The sequence below is a fragment of the Stenella coeruleoalba genome (genome assembly GCF_951394435.1).
Source record: "Stenella coeruleoalba genome assembly, chromosome: 3".
Taxonomy (NCBI): domain Eukaryota; kingdom Metazoa; phylum Chordata; class Mammalia; order Artiodactyla; family Delphinidae; genus Stenella; species Stenella coeruleoalba.
In genome coordinates this window covers 33,633,344-33,648,321 of record NC_137148.1, presented here as the reverse complement: position 1 = coordinate 33,648,321, position 14,978 = coordinate 33,633,344, and the positions used below count along the sequence as shown (strand labels likewise).

Below are 14,978 nucleotides of genomic sequence, written 5' to 3'. Positions count from 1 at the left end.
GCTTCCCTGGTGGCGCAGTGGTTGAGAGTCCGCCTGCCGATGCAGGGGACACGGGTTCGTGCCCCGGTCCCGGAAGATCCCACATGCCGCGGAGCGGCTGGGCCCGTGAGCTATGGCCGCTGAGCCTGCGTGTCCGGAGCCTGTGCTCTGCAACGGGAGAGGCCACAACAGTGAGAGGCCCGCGTACCGCAAAAAAAAAAAAAAAAAAAAATAATAATAATACAGTATGAGTATAAATATAAATGAATTCATATCCTAAATTCCCCCAAACTGTTACTTTCAGTCTCATCTCTCCTAGAAGTCCTTCTGACCCCTGCCATTTTCTCTCAGGGAACATGAATGGTTTAAACAGGACCTTCCAAAATATCTCTTTCCTGAGGATCCATCATATAGTTCAACCATGATTGATGATGAAGCCTTAAAAGAAGTATGTGAAAAATTTGAATGCTCAGAAGAGGAGGTTCTCAGCTGCCTTTATAACAGAAATCACCAGGACCCTTTGGCAGTTGCCTACCACCTCATAATAGACAACAGGAGAATAATGAATGAGGCCAAAGATTTTTACTTGGCAACAAGCCCACCAGATTCTTTTCTCGATGATCACCACTTGACCCGGCCCCATCCTGAAAGAGTACCATTCTTGGTTGCTGAAACACCAAGGGCACGCCATACCCTCGATGAATTAAATCCACAGAAATCCAAACACCAAGGTGTAAGGAAAGCAAAATGGCATTTGGGAATTAGAAGTCAAAGTCGCCCAAATGATATCATGGCAGAAGTTTGTAGAGCAATTAAACAACTGGATTATGAATGGAAGGTAAGAAAGAAAGAGCATTCTGATTATTAGCACATTTGACAAACCTGTAGTCTATATAATGTTTTCTAGAAGAATTCCTTTTGACTTTGTTTTTCTCCATACCATATGCTAGGTTGTAAACCCATATTACTTGCGTGTTCGAAGAAAGAATCCTGTGACAAGTACATTCTCCAAAATGAGTCTACAGTTATACCAAGTGGACAGTAGAACATACTTATTGGATTTCCGTAGTATTGATGGTATGTACGTCACACAGAACAACATAGATGACATATTAGACCTTTTTACCTAATTTGGCATTTTAGTAAATCTTTGATTCCTTTGAAGCTTCTTGAATTGTTCCTAGTAATTCAATAGCAAAAGAACATAGAATATAAGATTTTGTGCCTTTGTTGACGTGAACATTTGTGTATCTTGTGAATAGTTTATTGTCCTTTTAAGATTATCTTCTAAAATCCTTAAAGCCTGATACAGCCTGATCCTAAAGTGACAGTTCCTTCTACATTTCTGTTTTTTGTAGTTCATTTTGGTAAGATAAAATATTTTATTTAGAATAAATGTTGACTTCTAGTAAATGGTGCAAAATCATACCATGGTTTGAAATGTACATTAATTCAGGTCTCCCATACATATACACTCTTTTTTTTTTTTTTTTTTTTTTTTGCGGTATGCGGGCCTCTCACTTCTGTGGCCTCTCCCGTCGCGGAGCACAGGCTCCAGACGCGCAGGCTCAGCGGCCATGGCCCATGGACCTAGCCGCTCCGTGGCACGTGGGATTTTCCCGGACAGGGGTACGAACCCGTGTCCCCTGCATCGGCAGGCAGACCCTCAACCACTGCGCCACCAGGGAAGCCCTGACTCTTAAAACTAATTTACCTTATCTACTAAAAAGCCTGATGGAACACATTTGACTCATAATTCAAATAAATATCAATAATAATTCTACCCCAGCATTATGAAAGGCTATAGCTGTGTGTGTGTGTGTGTGTATATATACATATATATATACGTATATATATATATGTATGTGTATATATATATATGTATATATATATGTATATATAAATGTTCTCTCACAAACAGAATCTTTTTTAAAAAATAATTAATTATTTTTGGCTGTGTTGGGTCTTCGTTGCTGCGCGTGGGCTTTCTCTAGCTGCAGCAAGCAGGGGCTACTCTTCATTGTGGTGCGCGGGATTCTCACTGCAGTGGCTTCTCTTGTTGCGGAGTGCGGGCTCTAGGAGTGCCAGCTTCAGTAGTTGTGGCACATGGGCTCAGTAGCTGTGGCTCGCGGGCTCTAGAGCACAGGCTCAGTAGTTTTGGCACACGGGCTCAATAGTTGTGGCTCGTGGGCTCTAGACAGCAGGCTCAGTAGTTGTGGCGCACGGGCTTAGTTGCTCCGCAGCATGTGGGATCTTCCAGACCAGGGCCTGAACCTCTGTCCCCTGCATTGGCAGGTGGGTTCTCAACCACTGCGCCACCAGGAAAGCCCCCCAGAACCTTTAATTAAGTAGAAGTTTATGGCAATTCTTCATTGGTCAAATCAATTGAATTAAGATATGTTGCCACTTTTGTTCATTTAAGATTATATGGAATTATTAGATGAGATTTACCTGTGAATTTTTTGTCTTCTTTGTAAACTCCAAGATAGTACCTACATAGTATCAGAAAGACACAGTTTTGAGCTATGATATGTTGGCTAAACCTGTTTGTCTATGTCTAGATGGTATTTTTCTTCTAACACTTACTAACGCAGTCTGAGATACAGAATGGGTTTTATTTTTTTCCGTTGTATTTGGATTGAATTCATGAACCTTGGGGCTTCCCTGGTGGCGCAGCGGTTCAGAGTCCGCCTGCCGATGCAGGGGACAGGGGTTCGTGCTCTGGTCCGGGAGGATCCCACATGCCACGGAGCGGCTGGGCCGGTGAGCCATGGCCGCTGAGCCTGTGCGTCCGGAGCCTGTGCTCTGCAACGGGAGAGGCCACAACAGTGAAAGGCCAGCGTACTGCAAAAAAAAAAAATCATGAATCTTAGGTTTATTAGTACCTGGGTTTACCAATTGAATGGACATTTACTGTTTTTATATTGTGTTCCCAACTTAGGTTTTCCTTGATTTTTGTTCATTGGAATTGTTCTTTTATAAGATCTTAAATCAAATATGAAGACAAAGTGGGAGAATGAAGAGCACCAAGATGAGAGTAGGAGACTTGGGTTCTAGATTTACCTCTCTGTTCATTTGTCACTTAACTCTTAAGGGGTTTATGTTTTCTTATCAATAAAACGAGGAGTTAAATGAGATGATTTCCAGGGTTGAAATTTTAAGTGCATTTATTCTATGATTTTAATATAGAAAGATTGACTTTTATTGCTAGGGAATGATGTTTATTAAGCCTCATTATTAGTTTATTGGGCTCTCTTAATCCTGGATTGCAAGACTGATGAGTAGCCAAATATGTACCCAATCTTAATAAGTCATTAGGGGAATACATTGCTGTGTGTAAAAAAGGCAAGTGGCATAATACAGATTCATTGCTTCTATTTTAGGAGGTATTCAAAGTAAACATGCTCTTGATAGCTGGTCAGTGATCTCACTAAAAGAAGCAAATTAAATACTATTAAAATTTTCAGGAGGGTGTCATGGATTATAATAAATTGAATTTTCTTTTTACCCAGATGAAATTACTGAAGCCAAATCAGGGACTGCTACTCCACAGAGATCGGGCTCAGTTAGCAACTATCGAGCTTGCCAAAGGAATGATTCAGATGCTGAGGCTCAGGGAAAATCCTCAGAAGCTTCTCTTACCTCATCTGTAACGTCACTTGACTCTTCTCCTGTTGACTTAACTCCAAGACCTGGAAGTCACACAATAGAATTTTTTGAGATGTGTGCAAATCTAATTAAAATTCTTGCACAGTAAACCTAAAACTTTGCTTATTTCTTTGATAGCAATAAGCATGCATAATAAATCATAGCCAAATGCTTCCATTTATAATCAAGTTATACATAATTATAACTGAGGGTTGGCCTTTCGGAATGCAGTTTGCACAGGGACTGGAACATGATTAATAGTTAAAAGCATAATGTGCAGAAATGAATTACGATAATTTTGTTCATTGTTCAGTAGGCATATAGAATAATATAATATACACAATGAATTATAGATCTCTCAGGCTCACTTGATTTTTGGCTATTTTATATTTAGTGTATACAGGGCTTTGTCAAATATTAATTTACCATAAAGGCCTTCATATATTAATTACGTGTTGATGTGTTATATATTTGCTTCATAAATTCATTCAATAAATATTTGCCTAGAATCCCCAGAGAACTTTATAGGTGATTTTGTTTTCTGGGCTCCTTAAATAGCAAGTATCTTCAACAGTACGGACAGCCTGGATGATTCTTCCATATCCCCTCCTTAATATTCTTCTTATTCTGTAGTATATGGTAAGTCACCTTAAAGATATTGGACACATTTAAATTTTTTTCTTTCATTTGTTAAGTCCAAAAACACACAGAACTTATATATTCAGATACTCTAGGCACTAAGTTTAATTTTACAATTTGTCCCACTATATTCTGTACATAAATTGCTCTTTTTGTCACAAGAGCTGTGTTGCATATACTGTAAATAAATCATGCTGGTTTTGCCAATATCACAAAGTCCTCTGCTCACCATGTCAGTCAGTATTAAATGTATGCAAAAATTTCTAGTCATTCAATCATGTATCTTTTAATTGATTCAGTGCATAGAACATGTCTTGCAAACTATTTAAATGCTCAGATATGACTTTTTTCCCTAGACTTCATTATGGACATTTTTTAAAAGAGAAGTTGAAAGGCTGTAAGGTGATCACATGTGTATCTACCACTTAGATTCAACATTTGTTAACATTTTGCCATATATGCTTTATCTATATCTGTATATAGATACAGTTATATATATGTGTGTGTGTGTGTGTGTGTGTGCTTTTTCCCCTGAACCATTTGGATTTTGCAGATATAGTCATCATCCCTCAACACTTAAAGCATCTCCTAAAAAAATGATGACATTCTCCGAAAAAAACCCATAATACCATTAAAAATTAATAATTCTCTAATGCCATCTAATCATGCATATTTAGATTTCCCCTGTTGTACTACAAATTTATTTCAAACCAGGCTCCAATTAATGTTTATACATTGCATTTGGTGTCTCCTTCATCAGCTATTACTTTATTATTGTTTTGATAAAATATGGAACAGATCAGTTAGTTCTTCTAAATAGTAACATTTGCTTTGGATTTTAATTACTTTTTAAAATGTAGCATTATGGAAACTGCCTAAAGTTGCTTAATCTTCCTAAGAACTCTGATTTATACTTTCTTTCTCTTGCTCTTAGTATAATGCATTACATAATAGGTGTAAGAAAAAAATTGTCACCTCAGATAAAATTCGTATCATGTGTATGGTAATAAAAAATTACTGTGTCACCCATAATTGCCTTATACTATATTTTAACTTCAAGAAGAAGTTTTTGGTGTTATTTTTCCATTGCAATGGAACTATCTTTTTTTCTCTTTTAGGACTCTTTGTATTGTAGTATTGTTTTTGGCACCTCTGTAACCAGATGATAATGTACTCAAATGTCATGATAGCTCGCATAGTTACTGTAGTTGTAGATTTGGCTCCAGTACCCCTAGAAACATGCACTGAATTCAAAAGAAAAACCTTGCTTCCTTTTGTCCAGGGCTTATTCTATTCAACTTAGAATCTGAAAGCTGTATACAATTATAGGAGTTCCATTTAAATATAAGTTCAAACTGTATTTATAACTTGTATGTGGCCCTCTGTTTTGAGGATATTGACTTCATGTAGGCTCTAAATGCAGCATTATGTTCCTAATGTTAAGAACAGAAGACTGTATTTTTAAAGCTACAGATTTGTATATAGAACTAAGACATCGTTGTAATGTCTCTATAACCTGTTGTGGGGAGCAGGGAAAAAAAGAGGAACCAATTAAATAGGACCTTCTAAAAATTGTTAATTTTGTAAACTGCTTCTTTTAAGTTATTGTGGTTCCTTTTAGTTACTGAGTTTTATTTTGAAGATATTTAAATATTGCACTTGTACAAATAGTATAATAAATGCACAGACTATTGCAGTAAATTCTTTTTTTAAGCTGGGATATTTGAAATGACAACTTTTGGTTGAGTATGTCAAGGTTGCATCAGAATTTTCAGAAATTTACTGTGGTTTGCAAATTCTTACTAACTGAAGATGTAAGGGAGTCAATGCAAATGATTAAATGATTTTTAATCTTTTTTTATTATCTTTTCAGCAATTTATATTTTTTGTGATTTTATGCAACCATATTTTTACTTTGTCTTGACAACTGAAAGATGTATAAGGTTTTTGCCAGAAATGTACTGTATACATAGTTTTAAATATAACAGATTTTACTGATATGTAAAATTTTTGCCATTAAAATAAATGATTTCTCACTGAGAGGAACTTTTCTACCAGGTTGGGGGATATGGGAGCTTAATATATCATATCTAATTTAAAATAATTTCACTGAAATAAACTCCATTGCTTTTACTTTGATTATATTTTTTCTTTGGATGGTTCTGTAGTTTTTCAGAGTTTTAAATGATTTTGTACAAAAAGTCCTGCCCTCTCACCCTGCCCCCCCCGCTACTTTTTGACCTTGTAGTGATACCATTCACACTGAATTAATGACCGGTGGACTATGGGTGGATGTAGAACTCCATGAACCTTTGGAATGAAAGAAAAAAAATGTATTTAAATCTTTTCCCTTTAACTCCTTCCATCTCCCCCATCCACAACAGAAATCATATTTTCTTCGTGAGTTCTCTTCACGAGATGAATGAAAGTCCACATAAAACATAACTATAAATTGGTAGTATGGTAGAAATCAATCTTTGTGGTACAATATTTCTGAGACTTGTTCATGTATGTCTTGACCAGAGTATATTTAAGGATACAATTTCAAATACTTTGATTTGGAAAACGGATAATAAAGAAAAACATCATTTTTCATCGGCTTACAATGTGCTTAACTTTTTTAACTTCTGGGAAAACTACATGGAAAAAAAAAAAGGCACTTGTTATGGCTGACCATCTGTGCACTTTTTAAACAATGTGCCTAAAGTATAGTGCTTGAACAGATTTCAGCACTTAAACGTGGTGATTTTTGTCTCATCTAAATTAGTGAGTTTTTGTTTCATCTAAAAATTAACCACCTGAACAAAATATTAAGTTATATACAATAAAAATCAGAGCAATTATCTTTGGCTGCTAACATTAGATTTGGTTAGTATTCCACTCCTGTTAGAATTCAATCAGTATGAAATCTTATACGGCGTTGTTGGCAGGGCTTGTGTTAGATTGCTGACATTCTGAATCCTTAAAATAGCTTGATAATTTTAACAGAACACAGTACTAGACTGTTATGAACAGCACATAGATTGTTCTTTTAGGGAACTTAATTACTCTTAAGTAACCTGACTGAACAAAATTGTACAAGAAATTCTCTTGTCTGAAAAATAGTTATTGAACTGTTCTATTTATTGTAAACAAATGGGCTGTTCTATTTATTGTGGATGACAATAAACGTTAACTATGACAAATGTAGAGGATTTCTAGCAACTTGGAAGATGATCATGTTGTCTATACAGACAGCATAGGAAATTATTAAATATATAAATAGATGCATTATGATCACAGACCAAAGTAAGTAGGAAAGTGGTGGGTGAAGTGTGAAAACTTAGTGTTGGAGGTCGCCTTTACTAGGGTAGAGTGGATCAAGATTAAGTTATTTGAGAGATTTAGGAAAGACTCCTTTTAGAAAGGGGTACAGCTTCGAGCACCGTTTAATTATTTTACTCTGCAAACTATATCCCCTCATAAGGCAACTATGAACCAAGCACTATGAATGTGACCATAAGGCATAAATCCTGCTCTGAATGCCTTGTTAGGGAGATATATATTTTTTAAAGAGTTTTATAGAGGTATAACATATACAGAAAAGTGCACAAATCATAAAATATTTGGCTTGATGTATTTTCAGTGTTTTAGGTTTGCAATGAACATGGCCATGTAAACCTCTAACCCAGATGAAGTAACATTGCCATCACCTTAGTAGTGTCTTTTTTATTAATATCAGAAGTGATATAATATCAGAAGTGGTATACTATCACTTCTGCCCTATCCTACAGGCCACACAGAACAATCCTGGTATGATGTAGGAAGGAACTACACAAGAGTATGAATGCCAGGATTAGAGATCATAGGTGGCTATCTTGGAGGTTGGCTACCATAATTGCATATTGCTCATTTTGATAAAACTGGTTCACTTCCACAGTTCTTACCAATGTTGAAACATTTAATCCAACAATATAAATAAAAATCGCATCTGATACCACCACTGATCTCACTGGAAAAATCTGAAAGTACTGGGAAGCTGGCAAGCTCACTGTGGCAAATACATGTTTTCCAGAATGATGATTTTTGCTTAAATTCTTGAATTTTATTGGTAACTGTCGATTGTTTTCCTTGATGCAACAGGCTCCCTTTGTTCATTTTCACGAAAAGGCCTGTCAGACCCAAGCCTGAAAACCAGCAGGGGTGTCAGCCCTTCTAAGTAAAAATTGTATTCCACAAAAAAAGCATCTACTTCAGTTTATAAAGCAATTTCACGAGTGCTTTTATCTTGAGACATCATACTTCAATATACAGCAAAAGTACTTTGTACCTCCCATTTTTGTCACACAATATTAAAAAAAAATGTGTGTACTCAAGGGTCATTTTAATAAAATAATTTTTACTGCTTCTTCAAGGACATTGAGGGACTGCCTCTTCTTTTTCTTACAATGAGTGTGTACAGTGGTGGAGAATACAATGACTACTAGTACAGCTTGGTAGCATTGCCCTGATTCGGGCTGAGGTGCCAGTGGTTTTAGCCACCATTGCTTTTGCACTCTAAGCGCAAATGTCAACATTGTGAAAAAGGTAAATGATGTCTTCATGTTAGTATGAAAATAGGGATAGTTTTGACTTTAAAAGGATCTTGACGACCCTCAGGTCTGAGGATCACCTTTGGAGAATCCTTGCTTCCTATCAGTGGTTCTCAATGGGGTAGGGCTGAGGGGGTCCATCTTTTTCCCAGGGACATTTTCTCATGTCTGGAGACATTTTTGCTTGTCACAGCTGGTGGGGTGGGAGTGGATGCTAATGGCATCCAGTGGGTAGAGCCCAGGGATGCCGCTAAACACTCTGCCCTGCACAGGAGAGGCCCCCTTCTCCCAACAAAGAATCATCCCGTTGGAAAAGCTACAGCCTTGAGGTTGAGAAAACTGGTCTACAAAAATGATCCACAGCGACATTAAGAAATCAAAACGATCTTAATTTTTCAATTTCCTAAACACTTCCCCGTATTACATGTCCCCACTTTTTTAAAATTTTCAAGACAGCTACTTTCGGGCCATAATTTTTTCTTCTTTAGAGAAATTGAGTCCAACTTTTTGCGGTTTTTTTTCCCCAACGGTTGAGCCACGGTCGTACCCTTTTTCAGTCGGGTTTGCCTCTGTCTTCAGAGTCTGGACGACCTCATCAACTAGGTTGTAAAGTCCTTTAGGGAGAGTCGTGAGTCAATGCTCTGGATTCCCCCCAAATCGTTTTCCCGGGCCTCTTCTCCTTTACCTGCTGACTGGATGGACCTCGTGGTACCGCCAGGGCTGTCCTCTCCGCGCGCACTCAGCCGGCGCAGCCGTAGCTTCCCGCGCTTCCGAGTTGTGGGCGCCCACGCGCCGACGCTCTCGTCTGCCGCTAGAGGGCGCTCCTTGCCCGGGCGGCCCGGACTACCAGCCTCGGAGGGTAATAATGGGGTGGGGGCGGCCGCAGTGGCTTCTGGGATTTGTGGTCCCGGGGAAAGGATTGCGGAAGAGAAAAGCGCTGAGTCGCCTCTTCCCCGCCAGCTTCTCCGGACTGTTCGCACGCCCCATATCGGGCAACCCCCTATCCTGGGACACCCTGCACCTACGGCAAGCAGGCAGGAGGTCAGGCGCGGTAATTTCCGTTTCCGGTGGGCAAAGGGCAAGCGGAATGTAAACACGGGACCCGGGGAGTGGTCATCAGGTAACAGGGGTTACGGGTCTGTGGTGGAAGCGGGAGGAAGTTGAGGAAAGCGAGGCTGGTGGGTCTTGGGGTAACGGGAGAAAGGAGCTTCAGAAGTCGGATTTGAGGCCCACCGCGGGTGTGGCAGAGCCTGGACGCTACGGTTGGTCACTAGGGACCAGCAAGTCTGGGGATCGGGCCCTCCCTGGCACCCGCGCCCGGGGCGGCTTCCGAGGCGGGCGGTGCGGCTTTGACCCGTCCTGAGCGACGGGAGGAGCGGAAGCGAGCTGGCTTTGCCACCAGCGTGGCAGGGGCCCGCGGCCGCGGGCGGGGCTGTGAACTCGCGGGTGACGTCCTGAGCAGTCTTTATGAACTTCGGTCTTCTTTACTGTTGTGCAAAATGAGGGGAAATCGCTAATGCTGTTTTCTCCTGTGCGGTAACATTTTCGGGTAAATCGGTTCTTGAATTCCTCACCTCTGACTACATCCCTATACCCGGAAGGATGCTGTTTTCATTACCTGTTTGTGTTCATCAGGTTTCTCGTCTTGGGTGCTGCATTTTACGTCTCAGTGAAGAGAAGCATTCTCTAGCTTGTGGCAGGGTATAATGTCTGTATTATTAGTTCCCACACTTCTTGGTCCCTCACATTGCCAACTTGGAAACTTGAAGCCAGAAAACGTAATCATCCTCATCCTTGTCTCCTTTACGGACAGTCATAAATACAAGACTTCTTTCTTATCTTGACTTATTTTGTTATCTCGTGAGACCTTCCTAACGATTCATTCTCTCATGTTGTTCTCTTTCTGGGCCTCCGGACTTGTGTTCCTTAGTAACAACACTTACATTTTCAGCCATTTCTTGGTTCTTTCCCTAAGTTACTTGCAGTCATCTTTAAACAGAGGAAACTCATTCTTCTCTATTTTAATGGGTCTGGGGAGAGAGTTTGGCGTTGTCCTGATTCCCTAGTATAGCTTATAATCCATTACTCCTACAGGCTTTTCTAGAAATCTCTGCTCCTGTGGAAAGCATGTGGTTACCCGTATCAACCTGTACATTTCTTGATTGCTGTAATTTTTTGGCACTTTGTCATATTCATTAAGAACTTAGGTACATGACCCACAATTTTCTTACCCCTCCAAAATCTGCCATTATCTTGGGCCCTTCCACGTTAGTGACCTCATAGCCAACCTCAGTTTTTTTGTCTCCTTCATTCTAGTGGTTACTTACACTTTACTGCAGCATGTGTATCAGTGATAAAGATCTTGGTATCTGCTAGAACTTACTTGCTATTTCATTTCTCTCCCTCCCTTACTCCCACAATGCCCATTCTTTGATAGTTTTATGGAGACCTCTGGTTCATTGCTTTTCCTTATCTCTATAGTTGATCAGTCAGTTGATCATAATCTTCTTGGGGTCATAGGCTCCTTTAAGAATGGAATGAAAGCTTAGAGACTCTTGTGCAGGTTGCACACAAGCATATAAAAATGTATATAGAATTCCAAGGGTTTCTCAGTATCTTTAAACCCATCCATGTAACTAGCAAGAGTTCTCGATCCCTCAGCGAATCCCTTCTCTAAATAAATATTTGTTCAATTCTTCCAGGGTTTCCTTTAACTTTGTTCCATTAGTTATGCTGTCTCGCTTAGCCCTTACCTTTGTATATTATTGCAGATTTACAAAATAGTTTAACATTTCTTATCATTCTGATTAACCCTATAGTTCTGTGAATTAAGTCATTTCCTAAGTTTGAATCTTTCAGAAACTTTTTATGGAAAATTTCAAACATATATGAAAGGAGAGAGGAAAGTACAGAGAATCCTGTGTACTCACCACCTAATTTCATCGCTTATCAACTCAAAGCAATCTTTTTATCTATATCTCTCTTCTATTACACTCCCCACTCCTGCTGATTACTTTGAAGCAATTCCTAGATATCGTGTAATTTCATGTAAAATATTTTAATATGTATTCCTAAAAGATAAGCACTCTTTTTGTCAACATAATCGCAATACTGTTATACCAAAAAAAAAGGAGGAACTTCTTAATATTATCAAATATGAAATCATTGTTCTGATTTCCCCTATTATGTCGTAAAGGTTTCCTCCCCATTGGCTTGTTTGAACCTGTAGCTAAGCAAGCTCCACACATTATATTTGATTTGTGTGTTTCTTAACTCTCACTTTTCTTTCTTTCTTGAAGAAACCTGGCAGTTATTTCTTGAAGAAGCCAGTTTTTTCTTTAGTTTCTGTTTCTTGCTGTCTGCATCTCTGACATCTTATTTAGCATGCTCATCTGTATCCCATATTGCTTGTAAACTGGTAGAGGTTTGATCTGATTGAGCTTTAACTTTTGGCAGAAGTACTTCATGGATGCTGCGTCACTTCCATCAGGAGATACAATTGTGGACTTGTCTTTATGATGTTAGCAGCCTTCAGTGATTATTGCCTAGATCCACTATTTTAATTAGGGGTCAAAAAAAGATGACAGTCTAATCCTATTATCCTTTCTTTACCTATTTGTTGGAATACTTCTATAAAAGGCCAAGTTTGAAATTTCAAGCTCTTTCCTTGTCATTTTTCCAGAATGGCTTCCTTTGGATGGAAAAGGAAGATTGGTGAGAAGGTCTCAAAGGTCACTTCCCAGCAGTTTGAAGCTGAAGCTGCTGATGAGAAGGATGCAGTTGAGAATGATGAAGGGAACTGGCTTCATGCCGTTAAACGGAGGAAAGAAATTCTCCTTGAAGGCTGTGCTGAGAAGAGTAAACAGCTGAAGGACGAAGGAGCCACTTTGGCTGAAAATAAAAGGTATGTTTTTAGAGTTTTCTTTTCGAGAACAGTTTTGGCCTTTGGTAGGACAGAATACTCCTCAGATCATCCAGAGAGCTACAGTCAGGCCTTTGTGCCTTTGACTGGTATCTCCCTTGTGGTGCCGAAGAGTTTGAGAAATTAAAAGTAGTGCTGAACAAGAAGCACTTTTTAAAAATAATTTTCTTTGTTCTTTATCTTCCTTTTTCTTTCTTTTTTTTTTCTGTTGGTAAGGATGGTTATAAGATTCCTGTTTATCATTTTTGTCATAATTGAGTCAAAGTTGAGGAACCAGCATTTTTGTTTCTAGGCATGTTATTATTTTTGATTCTGGGAGTAATCTTATTAACTCATTGTAATATAAAACATAAAATAATGCTTAAGCCATAATATATTAGCACCTCAAATTGGGAGTGAATGGTAGACAATAAATCAAGGACAACTAACAGCTTAATGGCCTAATGTTAGATTGTGAATTCTCATTTGCAGTGTTTTAGGCAAAGATTTTTCTCTTGTAGAACTTTGCAAGATTGGCCGTTCTGTCTTAGTCAGAAGAAAACCAACTATAAATTTTCCACGTTTATGAAATCATTTTCAGAACATCCATAAAACATCTTTAGAAATTCCTGTAAATGCCTGTTAAAAGTTCATTAACTTTGTTGTTTTTATCTTTTTCTCTAGACCACACTAGTGTGTAGAAGGGAAAAGCTATTCAGTTATTGCCATGGGATTCCCTATGAATTTCCTGTGGTAGATGAGAGATACCAACTTTGTGTATAAACAAAATAACTCATTTTTTTTTCCTGCATGTCAAAACACTGAGTCATTTCACTGAAATCAGCTGGATTGGATGCTTTATTTTGAATGGAGAACACTGTGAGATGATTAAGTTTTTTAGCTATTTAGCACTTGTTTTGGAGTAATGTATACACAGCTTTAAAAGATAACAGAATTAAAGGAATCTGGTAGAAATGAGTCGTTCGGCTACTCTAAGCCAAAAATAAATAGAAATAATGGTTTAAAAATATCTAAGAGAATATTCGATTGATTGAAAGTAATATAAGGAATAGGAAATAATATAAGGAAGAACAGTGAAGTTAAATTAAGAAAAATAAAACTCAGTCCCTGTCTTCCAAATCAACTTTATCTTAAACCACCATCATTTTCTCTACATTTTTAGCCACATTGGTCTTCCCTGTGTTTTTGAACACAGTTCTTAATACAACTTTGTCTTATGACTCCATCTGAAAAGCTCTTATTTCCTGTGTTCTGATGTCTGTCGTCTTGTCCTTCAGATCTCTGCTCACATGTCCTCTTCTCAGCAAACCTCTCCCTGACTACCCAGCAACCCCGTACTCCCTCTTCCTCCATTACATCAGCCTTTTTTTATTGTTTCTTAAATATTTATTTATTTATTTGACTGCATTGGGTCTTAGTTGCGGCTCGTGGGCTTCTCTAGTTGTGTCGCGTGGGCTTCTCTCTAGTTGTGGCGTGTGGGCTTAGTTGACCCGCAGCATGTGGGATCTTAGTTCCCTGACCAGAGATCGAACATGCGTCCCTTGCATTGGAAGGCCTATTCTTAACCACTGGACCACCAGGGAAGTCATGTTTTTGTTGTTGTTGTTGTTTTTTAAAATTTTTAAACTTCTAGGACTTCCCTGGTGGTCCAGTGGTTAAGCCTCTGCTCTTCCACTGCAGGGGGTACTGGTTCGATCCCTGGTCAGGGAACTAAGCTCGCACATGCCGTATGGTGTGGCCAAGAAAAAAAAAGAAAGAATTTTGAACTTCTATTTTGTGATTAGGTGAAAGGAATACTAGTCAAATAAACCTTACAAATGAATGAAAAATAAAATTCTTTACTCATGTGTATGTTTCTGAATCTGTGTTTCAAAGGATATCATTAAGTTGATCTCAACTATGGTGACAGATCAGGAAGTAAATTAGTCGCTAGGGTGGCAGTTATTGGTTCAGGAACAGTATTAGACATTTATTGATGTACCAATATGTATTAAATGAGTCAACTTTTAAGAAATGTGTAATGTCATCATTAAAATATAACATCAAATAACCATTCATCCATCCATCCTTCTTTAAAAATAACATTCAAAGAGAGGTAAGATATATTATCAGACTTTAAGGAGCTCAGCCTTTGGTAAGATGCACAGAATACAGATAATTATCAATACATTGCAGAGTAGTGTATGCAGTAAGACAGGTTAGTTCATACAGAATATTTC

The 14,978-nt window shown here is 38.4% G+C and overlaps 2 protein-coding genes across 6 annotated transcripts in view; both read left to right on the top strand.

Moving 5' to 3' along the window:
* The window catches only part of PRKAA1 (protein kinase AMP-activated catalytic subunit alpha 1), a 46,561-nt gene extending 39,764 nt beyond the window's left edge, over positions 1-6,797 (top strand). For all 4 annotated transcript variants that reach the window (XM_079918541.1, XM_079918543.1, XM_079918544.1 and 1 more), the window contains 3 exons: positions 331-817; positions 930-1,056; positions 3,492-6,797. In XM_079918541.1, the coding sequence (XP_079774667.1) occupies positions 331-817; positions 930-1,056; positions 3,492-3,736 (859 nt within the window). In that variant the 3' untranslated portion in view covers positions 3,737-6,797. The remainder of the gene's footprint in view (positions 1-330; positions 818-929; positions 1,057-3,491) is intronic.
* Positions 6,798-9,808: 3,011 nt separating this feature from the next.
* TTC33 (tetratricopeptide repeat domain 33) overlaps positions 9,809-14,978 on the top strand; it is a 33,598-nt gene continuing 28,428 nt past the window's right edge. Inside the window, exons 1-2 of one of the 2 annotated variants that reach the window (XM_079918546.1) lie at positions 9,809-9,957; positions 12,520-12,741. In XM_079918546.1, the coding sequence (XP_079774672.1) occupies positions 12,521-12,741 (221 nt within the window). In that variant the 5' untranslated portion in view covers positions 9,809-9,957; position 12,520. Of the gene's footprint in view, positions 9,958-9,982; positions 10,100-12,519; positions 12,742-14,978 lie in introns of those variants that run through there. The other variant, XM_079918547.1, reaches the window with a different exon arrangement.